Raw genomic sequence first — 22,527 nt, forward strand, 5'->3', positions numbered from 1 at the left:
ATCTGCTTTAAGAGTATAATCTACAGACAGGAGTGGCAAATGTAAATGTACTCAGCAGCCATCAGTAAGTTAAAGGAGAGAAATGACAAGGAGCAAGACCATAGTAGTGGCAGAAAATATGAAAAACTGAAAAGCATTCCACACCCAAAGATAATCAAATATACCTATTTCCTTTTCAAATATACCAGACAAAGCAAGCCTCCAGAAATAAATCTATGCTGGTTTGTCACCTCAGGCCTATTGCATCCCCTCCCTAGTTTTCATTTAATTCTGCCACCCATAGCTTAGCTGTCCAAGTTTGCCATCTTTATCTCATAGGAGACCTCCTCTGTCCTCTTATTGTTCAGTTGTATAGTTTTCTTTCATTGGACAGCCAGCCCCTTTAGATTTAGGCCTCATTTTTCTTGGCATTGAGACTCAAACATTGAAGTTCTGAAACAAAATAGGATTTTGCAGATTCCCTTTTGGCTACCTTGGTCTAACCCTCCCTAACTTGTTCCTCCTAGTTTTCAGAAGAAAACCATGCAAGCCATAAAATGTTTCTCACCATCTCTATATACTTCAAATTTTAATTATGGCCATAAGAAATCTGACATTAGAATATATTCTGGAAATCAAAGTTGTAGCTAAATCTGTCTTCATGAACTGGAAACCTCATTTGGTTCCAACTATTTAGAAGACCAAGTGGAAATACTTCCTGACCTGCATACTCTAATCTTTATATATAAATCATGTATAATTTCTACTTGCCTTCCAAAAATGTTGAGGGCCTGTGAACTAAGAGTTACTAAGCTGAGGTATTATAAAACTGATTTCATTGTAATGTTTCTTATATGAGAGAAATGATTAGACATTCAGATTTAGAATCTGCAAAGTTCACAAGTAATTTACTTAGTTCAGGTCTCATTTTAGCACTTGAGATGATTGAGGCTCACAAAAATGACCAAAATCATACACCTAAGTCAGTAGCAGAACTTTCAGTTTCAAAATCTCACATTATAATACAAAAATCTCTAAAAATGAAGGTTTATTTCAATAATTAATATGGTGGCCAAACCCAACCTGAGCTGCAAGCATTTGGTGGCACACCTAACCCAAACTGAAGTTTACACTATTAATGTGAACCTTCATACATTTATGTAAAAATATTAATCTGTTTAATTATGGGATGATGCCGGGGCCCCAACAGGGTTTCAAAAAATAATGGGCATATGCTCTTTATCCCATTTCTAAAAATCTGAAAAACCTAAAAAATATCTGGCTCCACATATTTCAGATAAGGGATTTATGAAACTGTATTAAAACAAATATTTCCTGATTCCCAAAGAAGTATACATCATCCAGACAATTTCAATTTTATGCTTACTAGTGAGAAATTCCAAGTGGCTACTTCAGCCTGTGGTTAAAATGCTTTTGGCTGAGTAACTGCTACTTGAACAGAATTTTTTATGTTAAATAACTTAAGAACAGTTAGTTTTAGAAATTATTCCATATTCACATTATATGACAGTTTAGAAACTGCTTATGAATGTTATCAAAATGTTAAGCTTTCAGATCTACTCAATTATGGAAAATATTTTTGTAAGAAATTTCTTATAGCATAGGAAGAACACTTCGATATATAATAGAATGGCAGTGTCACAATAGCTAGAAGGTTGAAAAACATTTTAGCAAAAAGTTAATTATTACAGAGTTGATGGAGAATCTAAACATTTGTAAAATAGATAAATAAATGAAGCCATTTACTTGTCTATTTATGACCAGTCTCTACAGGGAAAATCAAGACTTCTTTAGAGATGTGAAAAAATGAGACATCATTTATATAAGGAGGCAGGTTTTTAACACTGTTAATATTCTTATTCTTCTCTTTTCTGAGAAAATCTTTTTTTAATACACTGAGGAAGGAAAAAGTCAATTATATTTAGGGTTAAGGTTGTACTACATAGGGATAGCTTGTAAACTCTAAACTGATTATAAATATGTAGACTAGTCAATCACCCCATGACAGTGAGTTTTCCACAGTGGGGATTCGGCCAGGCGAAATAATGTTAAAAACAATACCAATATGTAGAAATAGTATTGTTTTGGCTATACGGGCTCTTCTTTTGTTCCATATGAAGTTTAAAGTGGTTTTTTTTTTTCCTAATTCTGTGAAGAATTCAATGGTAGTTTAATGGGAATAGCATTGAATCTATAAATTACTTCGGGCAGTATGGCCATTTTCACGATATTGATTCCTCCTACCCATGAGCATGGAATGTTTTTCCATTTGTTTGTGTCCTCTCTTATTTCCTTGAGCAGTGGTTTGTAGTTCTCCTTGAAGAGGTCCTTCAATTCCATGGTTAGCTGTATTCCTGGTATTTTATTCTCTTTGTAGCAATTGTGAATGGGAGTTTATTCATGATTTGGCTCTCTGCTTGTCTATTGTTGGTATATAGGAATGCTTGTGATTTTTACAAATGATTTTATATTCTGAGACTTTGCTGAAGTTGCTTATCAACTTAAGAAGCTTTTGGGCTGAGACAGTGGGGTTTTCTAGACATAGGATCATGTTTTCTGCACACAGAGACAGTTTTACTTCCTTTCTTCCTATTTGAATACTCTTTATTTCTTTATATATTTCTCATGCCTGATTGCCCTGGTCAGAACTTCCAATACTATGTTGAACAGGAATGGTAGGAGAGGGCATCCTTGTCTTGTACCAGTTTTCAAGGGGAATTCTTCCAGCTTTTGCCCATTCAGTATGATATTAGCTATGGGTTTGTCATAAATGGCTCTTACTATTTTAAGGTATGTTTCATCAATACATAGTTTGTTAAGAATTTTTAACATGAATGGACGTTGAATTTTATTGAAGGCCTTTTCTGTGTCTGTTGAGATAATCATCCGGTTTTGTCTTTAGTTCTGTTTATGTGATGAATTACGTTTATTAATTCGTTGAACCAGTCTTTCATCCTGGGGCTGAAGCCAACTTGATCGTGGTGGATAAGCTTTTTGATGTGTTGCTGCATTCAGTTTGCCAGTATTTTATTGAGGATTTTTGCCTCAATATTCATCAGGGATACTGGCCTGAGGATGGCCTATCAGGGGGTTAGTAGAAGGAGAGTATCAGGATAGATAGCTAACGCAAGTGGGGCTTAATACCTAGGTGATGGGTTGATATGTGCAGCAAACCATACGTACATCACACAATTACCTATGTAACAAACCTGCATGTCCGGCACACATATCCTGGCACTTAAAATTAAATTAAATTAAATTTTAAAAATATATACATGTAGAAACATCTTGGATGTGGTATCAAATTATTGTAAAAAATTAATTTATCAATAATAAAAGTTGGCCATGATATTGATTATAAAATAAACCTTCATTTTTAGAGATTCTTGTATTATAATGAAAGATTTTGAAACTAAAGTTCTTTTGCTACTGACTAGGTACCGATCTTGGACATTTTCTTATGAAAGACCCCATAACATTTTAAGTGTTTTCGTTCAAATATTATGGCCAAAGTCCAGCTGAAACAGTATTTTTCTAACATCCAGAATTCATTTTTAAATTTTAAGCAGAATGTTACATATCACTTTTATTATAAAACATTATGCACTGTAGTTTGTGTAAGATAAATTTATTGTCCTGAAAAAACTAATGGAACCAAAAGATGTACTATTAGAACTAATATAAATGGTTAAACAAAGTACTCAGTCACATAATAAATATGACCAATTCAAATATAATGTGAAAGATCTCACTCAAAACAAAAAACAAAATATCTAGGAATAAACTGTATAATAAGTTTGTGGGACATATACTGTGAAAAAAGTATCAAGCTTAATTACAGGAAATTTAAAAAAATTGAACAGAAAAACTAGTCTAATTCTGCATATCAAATATTTAACTTTGGCAATTTCTGGGTAGTAGGATTATATTTAATTTTGATTACTACTTTATGCTTGAGCATAATTTCTAAATTTTTCTTATTTTATAGGAAGAAAAAACAACACAGTTTTAAAAGTGCTAAGCAGAGGCAATAGTTATTTTACTATATTCTGGAAAAACACTACCATGGTATGCCTATTTTACCAATTAAAAAATAAACTGGATTTCGTGACATCAAGAATCCTTTAAGATATAAACATATGTAAGTGTAATTCATGATACTGATACTGAATTGAGTTCTTACTAACCTTCTACCAAAAGGCAGACTATATTAAAATACACTTGTTGCATGGTATAGAACTTTAAAATGTTAACATTAGAATATTCACCAGTTTATTTTATAGAGGTATAATAATGACATATATACAATTCCACAAGTTATTTTATTTAATAATGCAACTTGGCCATCTTTCCATATCATTCTATTTGTGTGTTCATATATATATATACACACACACACACATATGTGCCTTTAATGACTGGAAATGGTATATATATACACATACATTCATTCAACCAGTACAAGAATAAAGACAGAAATTTTTCTCAAAGAATTCTGCCTTTTTTACTGAAAAATAAAATTCATAATCAGAAAAATAAAATCTATCAAATCTCTGCCCTCTTTATAATTCATATAAATTTGCTTATGAACCAATTCCACATATAGTCAACCTATATGATTTTCTCAGTTTTTATGTTTAAAACAGCTCCAAGTAGAGAGCCTCAATCAACCTTGCTAATAAAATAATTCAAATACAGCTCTATACATCCCATAGGCTTTTCCAGTCTGGGGAACAGAGTCCGGGAGAAAGAAAAGAGTTTAACCACAGCAAATAACCTAAAAGGGCCCGTTTTCCATGGGACTTCAGAGCCCCACGGAGAGTGAAGGTAACTGCAGTGAAGCGTCTCATGCCCTTACTCCCTCTATATATCCTCCAAACTATTTTAATAATTCCAAAACCCCAACAGAACAGGTATAAATTAGGTATATGCTACATAAAAATGGGAATTTTCCAGATGTTTTTTGGAGGGAAATAGATGAATTCACACAGCTTCCACTGTCTCAGAAATTCTGACCAGAAGCTATGACTGGGAGTTTTGAGTTTGACAAATCACCTTAGGGAAACTAAGTACTTATTTATGAAGGAATACAGTTTTGCCTCTAATTTTCCCCTTGAATGTGGGATCCATAAAGAAAGAATAATGAAAGTAATCCTCTGCTTTGGAAAGACTTACCACTTATCCTCCCACATGACTTGCCATTTTGGACATGCTTAAATTTAAGATTTGTCGATTTTCTGACACAATTTGGGAGTCTACCTTCCCATCCTACATACCTGTACTTGATGTAAGAGGTTCACCTGCTTCCTCTTGGGACCTTTTATGCCTAAGCTCTCCGACAGCTGCAGGGTATTATATAATTCACCCCCTCCATATCCTGTATGTAGAGTTTTATCAATATCCTTTTATCTGCTCTTCTAGGCCAGCTACCATCACACAACTGCCTGGATAAGTGATGTCTCAAACACCCAAATATATCATAGAACTCCCTGACCTACCAAATAGTTTCTCATTGCTCTCCAGGACAATCTAGCTCTTGACTATCTAGCCCCTTCATTACCCATTACCTTATTTGTACATTACTCTTGAGCGTTCCCAAACCATTTGTAGATCCCTGAATGGACAATGTTCATGAAAGGCAGAACAATAGTGCCCCAAAGATGTCCATGTAGGTCCTAATTCTCAGAACCTATGAATATATTATGTTATGTGGCAAAGGAGAATTAAGGTGGCAAAGATAGTTTAGATTGCTAATCAGCTAATGTTATATAAAGAGATTATCCTGGCTTATCCAGGTGAGCCTAATGTAGTCAGAAGGGCCCTTATTAGAAGGAGGCAGGAAGGTCAGAATCAGAGATGTGATGACAGAAGCAGAGGTCAGAAGCAGGAAGGTTTGAAGATGCCACGCTTCTGGCGTTGAAGATAGAGGAATGAAACCATGACCCAAAGAATGCAGGTAGCCTCTAGATGCTGTAAAAGGAAAGGAAACAGATTCTCTCCTAGAGGCTCCAAAGGAATACAGCCTTGCCCACAGCTTGCTGTTATTTTGGATGTCTGACCTCCAGAATTGTAAGGTCATAAATTTGTATTAAGTCATTAAGGTTGTGGTAATGTTTTTTAGCAATAGGAAACTGATAAGCTCTTTCATATCTCTCTTGTTTGAAATAGTACACACACTATTACCTATGCTTGGAAGGGTTTTCTCTACCATTGCCTCTCTGACCAATGCCTACTTATTTTTCAGTCTCATCTTAATCATCCTACTGGAGCTTCTCCTAACACAGACAGAAATGATCTTTCCTTTACCTTGTGCTACTATTATACTTTGTGTTTGTCCCCACTGTTTCTCTAATTTATTTATGCTCTTATTCCAATGTTTGTTAAACATCTATTGTATACTAGATTAAGGGCTATAGATTTATTCAGGCCTCTGCAGAGAGACCATCTCTGGCAATGTCATCTAAAGAAGCTCCCTCTAACCCCAATTATTCTTCACCCTCTCATTCCAATTATTTTCCTTTCTGGTACAGCTCACTGTGTGGCATTACACTATATATTTATTAACTTTCCTATTGTTCACCTCTACCATTAGGATAAATGCTCCATGAAAACAAGGCCTTTAGCGGATCATCTCTGTTTCTCCAGACTGCCTAAAATAGTATCTGGTACCTGCTAGATATTCAATACATATTTGCTGAAAAAGCATTAAGTGATTACATTATAGATCACAGTCCTGCACCTAACGCATGGTAGTAGTAGAAGAAAACACATAGTTTTCACCTGCTTTCCCCTTATATTTAAATCTAGGCTCACCTGTATGAGATGCACACTATTATCAAGAACAACCTCCAAGTCAAAATGGCATAGATTGAGGTATATGTAAAGAAGTGAGGAAGAAAACACATGCCCACTTTAAACTTTCAGCACTGGCTCTAAGTTCACATTAACTACAGTTGACCAGTGCTCCAGACCAGCTACTCAGCTGACAATCATAGCACACAACCCCCGCATGGAGAAACTTGCATTTTGTTAGTAATCTAAGGATATCTATGCTATCTTACTTCTCCAAGAGCTTGGGGGTAAGAAGGAGATTCTACGCATAGTAGACACAAATAATGTAGTTTTACCTCCAACATATATTATTGAGTGAAAAAAACAAGTTGCACTATGATACATACCATATGATACAATTATATAAACATGAACAGACTTCAAACAATACTACCCACCCCTCCTTGTGCATGTGCTCTCTCTCAAGAAAAAAAGCCTAAAGGCCCACACGTAGACCAAACTGAAGAGGATGCTGCAATTGGAGGTTAGTGTCAAAGGGGACTTTAGCTTTAACTGTAATAAAATCATTGCATTTTTACAATGAGTGTGTGTGTATCTATATATGTATATATATCCATATATGTGTATATATGTGTATATGTGTGTGTGCGCGTGTGTGTGTGTGTGTGTATGTAATTAAAAGTAATCAACATTGCCCCAAAGGGTCCTATCACTAAATACAGTCATCCCTTAGTATCTGCAGGGAACTGGTTCCAGGACCTCCATGGATACCAAAGTGTATGGATACTAAAGTGTCTCATGGAAAATAGTGTAGTGTTTGCAAATAACCTATGCACATCCTCCTGTATGCTTTAAATCATCTCTAACTTATTTACAATACCTAATACAAGGTAAATGCTATATAAATAGTTATGCTGTATTTTTATTTTTGTTGTTCTATGTTATTTATTTTAAAATATTTTCTATATGAAGTTTTTTGAATTCACAAATACAAAACCTGCAGAGATGGAGGGCTGACTGCAATTCTCATTTCTATTGTAAAATTAATGCAACAACATTAGAGTCTATAAATGATTACCAAGTGGGTTCTGCTGGTGACAACCCCAGTCTGATCACTCGTCACTCACATTTCTGAACCCACGAAGTTTGGACCACTTCCCCAGAGCTCCTCGACCCTACCAAGTCACACAAACCCTGTGAAGGCCAGCCTGAAATATCCAGTTAACTTTAATTTTGTACATAATTAAATAATTTTTAAATAAATTTGTTCTGCCTTGTAAGATAAATTTCTTCCTACACCTTTAACAAAAATTATCCAAAACACAGTTTTTCTTCTGATTAATGGTCACAAATGCATTGTCTTTCCCTTGATTACAAGCTTGATAATTAAAAGAAAACCATGAAAGCAAAGGCCACAAGCAAGGTTATAGAATTCAACAATTAAATGGCATTTTGATGTGCTTTTCACTATCACTGCTGAGGAAATTTTATCCTCTGAAGTTTAAAACTGTGGAAGACACAGCTAGGTACTAATATTCTACTTTTTCCCTTTCTAACACATTCTAATTTTGTTCAGGGTAAAATATTGGCTTTCCTTTGACAGCTCTGAGACTGTAAATGACCATGTGATACAATTTCAACCAATGAGACACGACCAGAGGTCTGCTGGGAATTTCAGGGCAAGATACGTTTTCTCATACAGGCACACCTCCTTATTCCTTGCCTTTCTCCTTTCTTCCTGCATGAAATGCGGACATAAAGCTAGACATGGAGTGAGTATTAGGATGAAAGATTCATACTGTTGCAGAGAAGAAAGCCAAGGGGAGCCTGGGACGTTGTTATCAAGAATCTGCTGTACCAGCCCTGGACTCTTTCCCTCTGGACTTGTTGTAATGAGAAAAATAAATCCCCAAGCTTCTGCAATCAGGTTCTGTAACTTTCAGCCAAACAAAATCCTCAACTGAGATAGACTGGGATAATATGAAGCACCCAGGAGATTCTGATGTCTCTCTACATAAAGCAGTATAAAAATTGTTCTAGAAAAACAGCTATCAATATAGATATAGGTAAAATACTAGAAAATATTACTGTCATTTCTTTTCAATAGTAATATGAGAAAATTACATCTAGCAAAATTTCCTATCTTAAAACTCCAGTAGAATTTTACATGTAGTTTTAACATAGCTAAATGAGAGTAGGTTAAGAGATATGTAGGTGGTTCTGGAAGGGGAAAGAAAAAAAATCCTCAGAAACTTAAGTATACTACCAAAAAGTAACACAAAAGAATACATCTGTGAGTTTACAATACTCCAGAATAGTTTTCCATGAAGGACCAGTTATGCAAGGAGTAATTTTCCTCTAAAATGTTACACAAAGGGTATTTTTTAAATTTTTAATAAAAAATAGCAACCTACCACTCTTTAACAACAAAGACTATAAAACTCTATTAAATTACAGGGCCTGGAACATGGTAGCCACTAATATGTTTTGAATAAATGAAATAGTTATAACAGTAAGAAATATTAATGCATTTTGTATTATTGCCAGTTAAGTTTGAAAAGATCTCCAGCCTAGGAAGTAAATAAATGCAAGGGGAAGATGAAAGGAGTTAAGATAAAGTTTAGAGGGAGGGAAAGGAAGAGGGAGGAAAACGAAACGCAGAAGGAACAAAAAGAGAAAAAAAATGTCCTTCCCTTCCTATCTCGTCTTTTCAATTCTCTCAAGTTTAAATCATAAAAGAAAATCTTCCTCCCTATAAAGGCAAATTTATAGTTGACATTAGCTGTTAGCTGCACTGAGGTGGGTAGAGTTTTTACTGCAGAGGAACTAGAGTGGCTAATTTTGAAGCATGAAAGGTGGGCCCTCAGGTCTGGGTGGGGTTTTCAGGGAGAGGTGGTGACTAAGGATGAGCAGCTACCTGGAGAAGAGGGAGGTGATGTGAGGAGAGGGGCTGAATGGGGGGTGTTCATGTCAGTCTTCTGTTGTTTCAATTTTTGCTTCAACCTAGTCCTTCACAGAGGCAAGGAGGGGACAATTTTCCACTATCCTTTTTTTCATAATCTCTTTGCACAAGGATCCGTATTCTCTGAACAATGATTTGGAAGTCCTTTTACAAAAAAAAAAAAAAAAAACCCTCAATGTCTATGAAAACTAGGGGAAGTAGAGGAAAAAAACTGCTCTTCCTTAGAGAAAGAGGGAAGGGAGTTTTCCTTTCTGGCTGGAGAGGTACGGTGTGTGGATGGTGGGTGGGGGGCAAATTGTCATGTAACACAAGGACAAACAGAATGTGGCTGCATAGGATTTTCCACTTGGCTTTAAAACTACCAGCAAATACTTTGTTTCAAAATATAATGGTCAGTAACATATGAAATAGTCACTAACATATGACTACCGCTTGTTACTGGCAGTCAAAAACATGCAAAGTAAAATAACCACAACATTCCCAATCAAATTAACAAAAAATAAAATGTATATATGTAATTGGGAAGGTGGCAGTAAATTAACTCTCGTACACATTGTTGGTGGGTATCTAGGGGGCTGTCTGGCAACATACAGGCATACCTTGTTTTGTGCTTCATTTCATTGCACTTCACAGATATTGAAGGTCTGTGGCAATCCTGTGTCAGGCAAGTCTGTCAGCACCATCTTTTCAACAGCTGTGCTTGCTTCATGTCTCTGCGTCTCATTTTGGTAATTACTGCAAAACCCTTCATTATATTTATTATGGTGATCTATGATTGGTGATCTTTGATGTTATGTAATTGTTTTAGTGCACCTCAAACTGCATCCACATAAGAAAGCAAACTTGATAAATGTTGTGTGTATTCTGACTAATTCATTCCAGCTGCCTTCCTCTGTCCTTCCCTCTCCTGGGGTGCCCCTCTTTTCTGAGACACAACAATATTGAAATTAGGCTAATTAATAACACTACAATGTCCTGTAGGTGTTCAATTGAGGGAGAAGAGTACATCTTTAACTTAGAATCAAAAGCTAAAAATGTTTGAGCTTGGTGAGGAAGACATGTCAAAAGCCAAAATGGGATGAAAATTAGACCTCTTGTGCCAGTTAGCCAAGCTGTGAATGCAAAGGAAAAGTTCTTGAAAGAAATGAAAAGGGCTACTCCAGTAAACATGCAAATGATAAGAAAGCAAAACAGTCTTATTGCTCATATGGAGTAAGTTTGAGTGGTCTGGATAGAAGATCAAAACTGCCACAACAGTCTTTAAGCAAAACCCTAATTCAGAGCAAGGCCCTAACTCTCTTTGATTCTAGGAAGCCTAAGAGATGTGAGGAAGCTGCAAAAGTTTGAAGCTGGCAGAAGTTGGCTCATAAGGTTTATGGAAAGTCGCTGTATTCAGAACATAAAAATGCAAGATGGAGCAGCAAGTGCTGATTCAGAAGCTGCAGCAAGTTATCCTGAAGCTCTTGCTAACATCACTGGTGAAGGTAGCTACACTAAACAGTAGATTTTCAGAGTAGATGAAACAGCCTTATGCTGAAAGAAAATGCCATCTAGGACTTTCATAGCCAGAGATGAAAAAACAATGCGGGGCTTCAGAGATTCAAAGGACAGGTTGACTTTCTTGTTAGGGTCTAACGCAGCTGGTGACTTTAAGTTGAAGCCAGTACTCCTTTACCATTCTGAAAATCCTGGGGCTCTTAAGAATTATGATAAATCTACTGTCTGTGCTCTATAAATGGAGCAACAAAGCCTGGGTGATAGCACATCTGTCTACATCATGATTAACTGAATATTTTAAGCCCACTGTTGAGACTTACTGCTCAGAAAAAAAGATTCCTTTCAAAATTTACTGCTCATTGACAATGCACCTAGATACCTACGAGCTCTGATGGAGATGTACAGGAGATTAATGTTGCTTTCATGCCTGCTAACATAACATTTATTCTGCAGCCCATGGATCAGGAGTAATTTCAACTTTCAAGTCTTATTATTTAAGAAACACATTTCATAAGGCTATAGCTGTCATAGATAGTAATTCCTCTGATGTATCTAGGCAAAGTAAATTAAAAATCTTCCACAAACATCACACACTGGGGCCTATCATGGGGAGGGGGGAGGGGGGAGGGACTGCACTGGGAGTTATACCTGATGTAAATGACGAGTTGATGGGTGCTGACGAGTTGATGGGTGCAGCACAGCAACATGGCACAAGTATACATATGTAACAAACCTGCACATTATGCACATGTACCCTAGAACTTAAAGTATAATAATAATAATAATAATAAGAAAATTAGGGCTGAAGATTTAAGGTAAAAAAAAAAAAAAAAAAAAATTTCCACAAAGTATTAACTATTCCAGATGCCACTAAGAACATTCATGATTTCTGGAAACAGGTCAAAATAAATAGCAACGTTAACAAGAGCTTGGAAGACGTTGATTCCAACCCTTGTAAATAACTTTGAGGGGTTCAACACTTTCATGGAGGAAGTAACTGCAGATGTGGTGGAAATAGCAAGGAAACTAGGATTAGAGCCTAAGATGTGACTGAATTTGCTGCAATCTCATGATATAACTTGAACAGTTGAGGAGTTGCTTCTTGTGGATAAGCAAAGAAACTGGTTTCTGGAGATGAAATCTATACCTGGCGAAGATGCTTGTGAACACTGTTGAAATAATAAAGGATTTTGAATATTATATAAACTTAGTTGATAAAGCAATGTCAGGGTTTGAGAAGATTGACTCCAATTTTGAAAGAAGTTCTATGGTGGGTAAAATGCTATCAAAAGCATCACATGCTTCACAGAAATCTTTCATGAAAGGAAGAGTTAATTGATGTGTCAAACTCCACTGTTGTCTTCTTTTTATTTTTTATTTTTATTTTTAGAATCAAAAGATTGACTTTAATTTTAATGAAAGATGATCATTTAGAAAGTTATAAATTCATATTTTACACTTATAATTTTTATTTTTATTTTTATTTTTATTTTGCTTTTTTTTTATTATACTTCATAAGTTCTAGGGTACATGTGCATATCATGCAGGTTAGTTACATATGTATACTTGTGCCATGTTGGTGTGCTGCACCCATCAACTCGTCAGCACCCATCAACTCATCATTTACATCAGGTATAACAGACATTTCTCAAAAGAGGACATTCATACAGCCAACAGACACATGAAAAAATGCTCATCATCACTGGCCATCAGAGAAATGCAAATCAAAACCACAATGAGATACCATCTCACACCAGTTAGAATGGCAATCATTAAAAAGTCAGGAAACAACAGGTGCTGGAGAGGATGTGGAGAAATAGGAACACTTTTACACTGTCGGTGGGATTGTAAACTAGTTCAACCATTATGGAAAACAGTATGGCGATTCCTCAAGGATCTAGAACTAGAAGTACCATATGACCCAGCCATCCCATTACTGGGTATATACCCAAAGGATTATAGATCATGCTGCTATAAAGACACATGCACACGTATGTTTATTGCGGCACTATTCACAATAGCAAAGACTTGGAATCAACCCAAATGTCCATCAGTGACAGACTGGATTAAGAAAATGTGGCACATATACACCACGGAATACTATGCAGCCATAAAAAAGGATGAGTTTGTGTCCTTTGTTGGGATATGGATGCAGCTGGAAACCATCATTCTCAGCAAACTATCTCAAGAACAGAAAACCAAACACCACATGTTCTCACTCATAGGTGGGAACTGAACAATGAGATCACTTGGACTCGGAAAGGGGAACATCACACACCGGGGCCTATCATGGGGAGGGGGGAGGGGGAGGGGGGAGGGATTGCATTGTTGTCTTCTTTTTAAAAATTGTCGCAGCTACCCCAACCTCCCCAGCCACTACCCTGATCGGTAAGCAGCCATCAACATCGAGGCAAGACCCTCCACCAGCAAAAAGATTATGACTAACTGAGGCTCAGATGAGCATTGGCATTTTTTAGCACTAAAGGATTTTTAAATTAAGATATGTAAATTATTTTTTAGGCATAATGCTATTGCACACTTAATAGACTATAGTATACTGTAAACATAACTTTTACAGGCACTGGAAAACCAAAAGATTCATGTCACTTTCTTTATTGCAGTATTAGCTTTACTGTAGTGGTCTGGAATCAAACCTGCAATATCTCCAAGGTACATCTGTACCAAAATTCTCTTTGCTTTTGAGATGGGGTCTCACTATGATGCCCAGGTTGGTCTTAAACTCCTTTGCTCAAGCGATCCTCCTACTTCAGCCTCTTGAGCAGCTGACTATAGGTGTGCATGACTGCAGCCAACTCTGTACCAAAATTCTTAACATTTTTATACCATTTAACCCAGTGACAATTTTAGAGATTTGTCCCAAGAAAACATGTACAAAAAGATACCTTTACAAGTATGCTGGTAGCTGAATTATCTACTTGAAGAAAAACTGAAAATGACTTTAAAATTAGTGATCATAGGCGACTGGTTAAATTAAATTATGAGATACCCATACAATGCAAGGTTTTAAGATAATACTACTGTAAAAGAAAGCATTACAGTAGACCAATAAAATAGGTTCATTTAAAATATAGTTGAAATAAAAATAGCATATCCTCAAAACTAAGGTATACCTAAACTCTAGGGTAGTGTTGGTCTTTGGAGTCAGGCTGTGAAAGACTGAATTCCAGATCCACCACTTATAAACTGGCACCCTCAGCAAATTACTTAAGTGGTGGAAAAGACTCAGTATTGTAAAAACGTCAACTCTTCCAAATTGATTTATACGATCTCAACTGAAATCCTAGAAAGTTTTTTTGTGCATGTGAAAATTGGCAAGTTGGTTTAAAAATATGTATAGAAATGCAAGGACAAAGGATAGCCAAGAGAATCTTGATGAAAAGAGCAAAGCTGGAGGATTTATAGTACCATATATCAAGATCCATTATGAAGCTCTAATAATCAAGACTGTTACTGGAGCAAGGATGGGCAAATAGGTCAATGAACAGTATAAAGAGTCTCAAGAAACAGATCCATACATACACGATCACCTGGTTTATGAAGAAGTGAGTCATACTGCTGTGCAGTATGGAAAGAACAGTCTTTAATAAATGGTCCTGGGTCAGTTGGATATACACATGGAAAAAGTGATTCTTGATCCCCTACTTCCCAACAGTCACATAAATCAATTCCAGATGTACAGAAGATCTAAATGTGAAAGATAAAAATGAACATTTTGGAAGAAAACAAAGGAGAACATATTCATGACCTTGGAACTGGCAAAGATTTCTTTTAAAAAAATGTTCATCTTAAATGGAAAATGTAATAAGTTGGGAAATACTAAAATTAAGACCATCTATTCATCCAAAGACATCATTAAGGGAGTGAAAAGGGAGCCTGAAGAGCAGGAAAATCTATTTGCCATATATCTTTTCAAAAGACTTGAATCCAGAATACATATCTATATATTAAAGCATATACAAATTAATGAGAAAAAGGCAGACAACCCAATAAAAAATGGGGCAGAAGACCTCAACAGACACTCCACAATAAAAGGATACCCAAGTGGCCAATAAACATATTAAAATGCGCTCAACTTTATCCATTAGCAAAATCCAATTTAAAACCACAGTGTAATATCTCTATAAACACACTGGGGTAGCTGAAATGAAAAAGACAGAAAATACCAAATGTTGGTAAGAAAGTGGAGCAACCAGAACATTCACACACGGCTGGTGGTAGTGTAAACTGGAACAACTTCTTTTTTTTTTTTTATTATACTTTAAGTTCTAGGGTACATGTGCATAATGTGCAGGTTTGTTACATATGTATACTTGTGCCATGTTGGTGTGCTGCACCCATCAACTCGTCAGCACCCATCAACTCATCATTTACATCAGGTATAACTCCCAATGCAATCCCTCCCCCCTCCCCATGATAGGCCCCGGTGTGTGATGTGGAACAACTTCTTTAGAAAAAAAAATCACTGGCAGTTCATCTAGTATGACCTAGCCATTATACCTTTTATATACTCAACAGAAATTTGCACATATATTCATCAGAAGATATATATAAGAATGGTCATAGCAGCGCTACCTCTAGTAACCCATGTTAGAAATGACCCACAGCCTGGGCAACAAACAGATACTAGCTCTACGAAAAAAATTAAAAACTAGTCGAGTATGGTGGTATGTACCTATAGTTCCACCTTCTCAGAAAGCTGAAGTGGGAGGATGGCTTGAGCCCCGGAGGTCAAGGCTGCAGTGACCCCTGATCACACCACAGCACTACCTGAAACAAACAAACAAACAAAAAGAAACTACCCAGAAGCTATGGTCTGAATGTTGGTGTTTCATGCCCCCACCCCCTGGCTAAATTCATATGCTGAAACTGAATCCCCAATGTGACTATATTAAGAGCTGGGGCCTCTTAGGAAGTTACTAAGTCATGAGGGCTTCTTACTTCCGAATGGGATTAGTGCCCTTACAAAAGAGATCGAAAGGTGTGTATTTGCCTCTTCCACCATGTGAAGACAGAGCAACAAGGGCCCATCTTTGAGGCAGAGAACAATCCTCATCTTGCCTCATCAAGCTCTCATCGCCAAATGCTGCTGGCACCTCAGGCTTGGACTTCCCAGCCTCCAGAACCATAAGCAATCAATTTCTGAAGTTTATTAATTACCTAGTCTACAGTATTTTGTTATAGTAGCTCAAATGGACTAACACACCAGATATCTACCAAGAGTAGAATAAATTGACATATATTCACAAATTCACTATTATATTTTTGTTGTTGGGAAAAGGGCTGAGAGGGAGAGTACTGAAATATTAATACTAGTGCCGACTTATGTTTAGAAAACTATGCTTCTAGTCCTGTCCAATGGGAAATGTGTATAAGGCAAAGTGTGTGTAAACAGCTAGCATCATTCTTGTTTGACATATGTATTAACTTATTTGCTCCAAGTTATATTTTGTAACTGCTAGCTAAGGCTAGTTTGACATGACCAAGTGACAGAGCTGACAAACTTGAATAGAAGTGTTCAGATAATTTTAAAATGAAATCTGAGGCCAGGCACAGTGGCTCACGCCTGTAATCCCAGCACTTTGGGAGACCAAGGCAGGTGGATCATGAGGTCAGGAGTTCAAGACCAACCTGGCCAACATGGTAAAACCCTGTCTCTACTAAAAATTAAAAAAAAAAAAAAAAAAAAAAAAAGTTGTGCATGGTGGCAGGTGCCTGTAATCCCAGCTACCTCGGGAGGCTGAAGCAGGAGAATCGCTAGAATCCAGGAGGCAGAGGTTGCAGTGAGCTGAGATCGCACCACTGCCCTCCAGCCTGGGTGACGGAGCAAGACTCCATCTCAAAAAAAACACAATAACAACAACAACAAAAAATCTGAATATTTCAATGATAACACACTTTTACATGTAAAAAAGTTGCCATAAAAAATGATATTATATGCTGGGTGTGGTGGCTCATGCCTGTAATCCCAGCACTCTGTGAGGCTGAGGTGGATGGATGACCTGAGGTCATGAGTTCGAGACCAGCCTGGCAAACATTGTGAAACCCTGTCTCTACTAAAAGTAAAAAAAAAAAAAAAAAAATTTAACTGGGCATGGTGATGCATGCCTGTAATTTTAGCTACTTGGGAGGCTGAGGCAGGAGAATCGCTTGAACCTGGGAGGTGGAGGTGGCAGTGAGCTGAGATCACACCACTGTACTCTAGCCTGCGTGACAGAGAAAGACTCCATCTCAAAAAAAAAAAATTATAAATGACTATTTAGTGACATATAGCTTACATATAATATTAAAATTCTAAAGCAAGATCAGAGATAGGAATAATTCTAATTTTATTTTAAAAGAGTGTGTGTGTGTGTGTGTGTATGTGTGTGTATGGATGTAAAATAAATGACAGCAAAGCTATACACCAAAGTGGAGTAGTAGTAATCAATGTGAATAGATTTATTTTTATTTTCTTCTTTGTGTTCCATATTTTATAAATTTTCAGTGAAAGAATTTTTTTTTTCTTTTTTAAATTTGTTATGTTTTTATGTTTGGAAATAATCACAGACTTATAGAAAAGTTGCAAGTAGAGTATAAGGAAGTTTATTTTTCTGAAGGAAGGTTCTATTTCAGAGGAAACTGTTGCCCTGATTTCCCATCCCTGCTGAATACTTGAGGGTGTCTTTCCTGCAAACAAAGACATTCTACTACATAACCACAAGACAACTCACAGCAACAAGAGATTTAACATCGATAATATTACTATCAACCAATCCTCAGATCTCATTCACGTTTTGCCAATGTTCCAATAATGTCCTTTATAGAAAAAGGCTCCAATTCTGAAACAAGCATTGCATATCGTTGTCATGTCTCCTTAGTCCCCTTCAGCCCAGAATTGCTATTCAGTCTCTGACTTTCAGGATCTTGACACTTTTGAAGATTACATGCCAGTTATTTTGTAGCATGTCCTTCAATTTTGGCTTGTCTGATGTTTCTTCACGATTAGGCCCAGAACATGCATCTGGCAGGAATATCACAGAAGTGATGCTGTGCTCTTCTCATTGCATTACCTGATTTCCCTTTGTCCATTACTGATGCTGTTGACTTTGATTGCTTAATTAAGGTAGTGCCTGTCAGGTTTCTCCACTATAAAGTTACTCTTTCTTCCTACTGTATTTTGTGGAGAGGTACTTTGAAATTAATGAGGTTTAATTTCTCGTTAAACATGTATGTTTTTGTTTGTTCATATCTGCGTAGATTTATCTTATTCAATGGTGATGCAGTTTGGTTCTGTGTCCCTACCCAAATCTCATGTGGAATTGTAATCCCCAGTGCTGGAGGAGGAGCCTGGTGGGAGGTGATTGAATCATCGGGTGGATTTCTCCCTTGCTGCTCTGTGATAGAGTGAGTTCTCATGAGCTCTGTTTGTTTAAAAGCGTGTAGCACCTCCCCTTTCATTCTTTCTTCCTCCTTCTCCAGTCATAAGGACATTTCTGCCTTCCCTTCACCTTCTGCCATGATTGCAAGTTTCCTGAGGCTGCCCCAGCCATGTTTTCTGTACAGCCTGTGGAACTGCAAGTCAATGAAACCTCTCTTCTTTATAAATTACCCACTCTCAAGTAGGTCTTTATAGTAATGCAAGAAGGGACCAAAACAAATGGGTTACAATCTGTTACTGTATTTATTTATTTTGATGCTCAAATTATCCCAAATTTGGCCAGTGGAAACCCCTTCAAGCTGGTTTCTGTGCCCTATGTCTTTAAACAACAATACCCATTCATTAGCTCACAGTTCTGCAGGTCAGAAGTCTGGCATGGCGTGACTTTGCTCAGAGTTTGATAAAGCTGAAATCAGGGTATCACCTGGCTGAGTTATTTTCCAGAACCTTAAGGGAAAACCCATTTTCCAGCTCATTCTTATAGTCAGTCAAATTCAGTTACCTGTAGTTATTGGACTGAAGTTCCCACTTCTTGCTCACTGTCAGCCAGGGACAGTTGTCAGTGACCACAGTTGTTTGCATTCCTCATGTGGCCCTGTCCATCTTCAAAGGCAGCCATGGATAATCACCCTCATGCCAATTCCTTCTCATGCTTTGGATCTCTAATTTTCTCTAGACCTAAATTTAAAGGGCTCTTGTGACAAGATCAGGCCTACTTGGATAATCTCCCCTATTTTGAGATCAACTATCAGGAACCTTAATTACATCTCTAAATCTCTTGCCATATAATGTAACACAGTCATGGCAGAGATAGCTCAACATATTCACGCTACTGGGAATCACACAGACCATATGTGCTAGAGAGCAGGAAATCTTGGGGGCCCTCCTAGAATTATACTACACATGTAAAGTACTAAAACAGGGCATGGCACATAGCACTATACATGTATTAACTGATATTATTATATATAATTGAGCAAATTCACAGACATCTTTAAAATAGCAATGCCACAGCAACGACAAGGGCAGAGCAAAATAACATTCCAATGAACCATTAAGGAAATAGACATTGGTAGAAACTTCTGGCAATTTGCTTAAATGTATATAGAAATCCCAGTACTTCCATTTCTAGGAATTCATCCTAATAATATAATCAAAGGTATACACAAAGATATATAAAAGAAGATATTAATTACAGTTAAGCTTCTGTGGCATGTTACAATTGGTCTTAGCCTCCTGACATTGCTATAGGTCAAACAAGGCGTCTGGCAACTTCTTAGGGAGACCCAGCCTTCTTCCTGGAATGTGAGGTGGCCTTTTGCAAGATAGGGTCTCTTGAAAGGCAAGAGAGCATACCCTGTTACCATCTGTCTATGATAACATCTAGGTCACGCCTATCTGCCAAAACAAGGGCATCCTGGGAAGGAAGCCTCTGCACTGTCTCCCTGGTTTTCTGTGCTACAGCTTCATCCAAGCCCTAAAGTGCAAAATAGTGGGGTCTGGCCTCTCACTCCTAATGTGTTGTCCCCTTTATACTAAATTGGTTATATTATACTCTCAGTCAAGATTCTAGAGTATGGCTTTTGCTTGGTTTTAGCAACAATATGAAGCATCCCAGAGTACAAAGTATGTATCAGCGGTTGGGGGGCAGTGCGGGGAGTTGATGCAGGAGGTAATTACTAAGAGACCACCTGTTGCATACATTATAACACTATAAAACAGCTGTTATTAGTCTCATTTTTCAGGTGAAAAAACGGAGGCTCAAAGAGGTTAAGCAACTCCTCCCTGGTCCCCGAGCCTTGGGTACCCCCTGCTTTTTTTTCCCTGGAGCAGCTTTCCTTCCTCTGCCCGCCATGCCGTTCGTAGAGCTGGACACGAATTTGCCCGCCAACCGAGTGCCCGCGGGGCTGGAGAAACGACTCTGCGCCGCCGCTGCCTCCATCCTGGGCAAGCCTGCGGACCGTGTGAACGTGACGGTGCGGCCAGGCCTGACCATGGCGCTGAGCGGGTCCACCGAGCCCTGCGCGCAGCTGTCCGTCTTCTCCATCGGGGTAGTTGGCACCGCCGAGGACAACCGCAGCCACAGCGCCCACTTCTTTGAGTTTCTCACGAAGGAGCTAGCCCTGGGCCAGGACCGGATACTTATCCGCTTTTTCCCCCTGGAGTCCTGGCAGATTGGCAAGATAGGGACGGTCGTGACTTTTTTATGATTGGCACGGAGGGATCCGGGGCATCTGTGAGCTGGCTGCTTCTTCCAGAGAGATCTCCTGGCAGAGTGAGGGCCTAGTGATAACCAGCTTTGGATTATCCCACATGCAACATTCCTGTGATCACATAATCCTCTTCTTCATCCTCATATGAAATAAATGAAGAGAGCTTCCTCGTTCAAAAAAAAAAAAAAAAAAAAAAATGGAGAAACCATGTTTTGAAACAACTGGTTTCACCCTTTTTACCATACCAGTGATTGCTATTAATTTCTGAGATTGTGTATTTATTTTCAAAGCTCACCAAGAAATGTTCATAATTAGTCTAGTTTAAGAACTACTGCAGTAACCATCTTTGCTTCCCTGTACCTGAAGGCAAATTAACCATATACACTGTGGTTGCAATACAGATTAATTTTTCTCCTAAGTATTTTTTCAGCTGTAGCCTCCCACAACTTAAATTTCAAACTAACAGATGTACTACAAGTTCAGCTTGAACAATTTTTTCCCATCATCTCAACCCAAAGAGGGATGCTCCAAACTCCATAATCGTTGGAACTATCATCTTTTCGTAGATTCAACAACCAGGCTAGTTTTCTCTACCTCATACTATTCTCTGACACAATTCTTGATTTTTAAAAAAATCAATGCCTAGGGGCCCTGAAGTCACCAAGTTGTCCATTTCTCCTTCAGGGACCTTTCCTTCATCTTTTCCATACTCCTTCCTACATATTCTACCTTCCCCCATATTCAATCTGCATTCATCTTCATTCACCTTTAATTTTCACCCATTTCTAGCTCCAACAATCTGCCCCATTCTTGTCCTAGTTTTTGCCAGTGAATCTCTGGCAATCAATTCAAACTCATGGTTACATTCCAGCCATATAACAAGTGTCTTTGCAGGGACAAAAATGGTACTATAAAAAATACATATAAGGTTGTGGAGTTCTGTGTTCTTTTGAAACCTTTCTTTAAACGTTTCCTTCTTTCTCTCTGTCACAACATAATTTTCTAGGCTCTTCTGGGTCTTTGCTGGTCACAGTCCAGATCAAATATTTTTCCAAGGAGCTCTGGTTCCTTGGAGAATGGCATTAGAAGGCAAAATCTGGGCACTAGATGTGTTCATGGTCATTGAGATGTCACTACTTCTAGGCCCACCCAGTAGGCAAAGCTAGAAAACACAGGCCCACACATTTATATCTATATCTATGAATATACACTGATATCTCCAACTGCAATACAACAATGTAGGGTTCATTATAGTTTTCTCCTCTCCTATATTTGTAACTTCCTTCTCCAACAGTGAGAAGCCCAGCTGCCATTAACTTTTCATCTTTTATTTGATCAACTCCCTATATAAAATATCATCCCTCATCTCTAATACCACCTCTCTTCTACACAGATGCCTCCCTTATCCCATTTGGGTCCCAACAGCCCATAGCAGGTGCTTCCCTGCCCTCACTCACATGAGCTACAATATTCCATGGCAGATTCTACCCTTCCAAATATACTTCATCCTCACTGTGACTCCCCATTCTGCCCCCTACCCCACTGCATGAACATGCTTCCCAGTCCAGTTGAGTTTCAAAACCCCATGTCAGGCTATCCCTCCATGATGATGCTCTTCTCACTCT

The 22,527-nt window shown here is 37.7% G+C and overlaps 2 protein-coding genes across 10 annotated transcripts in view; one reads left to right on the plus strand and one right to left on the minus strand.

Annotated features, from left to right (window-relative positions):
* The window catches only part of CCDC148 (coiled-coil domain containing 148), a 290,253-nt gene that overhangs the window by 203,138 nt on the left and 64,588 nt on the right, over nucleotides 1-22,527 (minus strand). The window lies entirely within an intron of this gene.
* On the plus strand, nucleotides 20,473-21,068 carry LOC103217148 (D-dopachrome decarboxylase). Its single transcript, XM_007965039.3, has one exon. The coding sequence runs from the start codon at nucleotides 20,543-20,545 to the stop codon at nucleotides 20,897-20,899; it is 357 nt and encodes a 118-aa protein (XP_007963230.2). The 5' UTR covers nucleotides 20,473-20,542; the 3' UTR covers nucleotides 20,900-21,068.

This window comes from Chlorocebus sabaeus, chromosome 10 (genome assembly GCF_047675955.1).
Source record: "Chlorocebus sabaeus isolate Y175 chromosome 10, mChlSab1.0.hap1, whole genome shotgun sequence".
Taxonomy (NCBI): domain Eukaryota; kingdom Metazoa; phylum Chordata; class Mammalia; order Primates; family Cercopithecidae; genus Chlorocebus; species Chlorocebus sabaeus.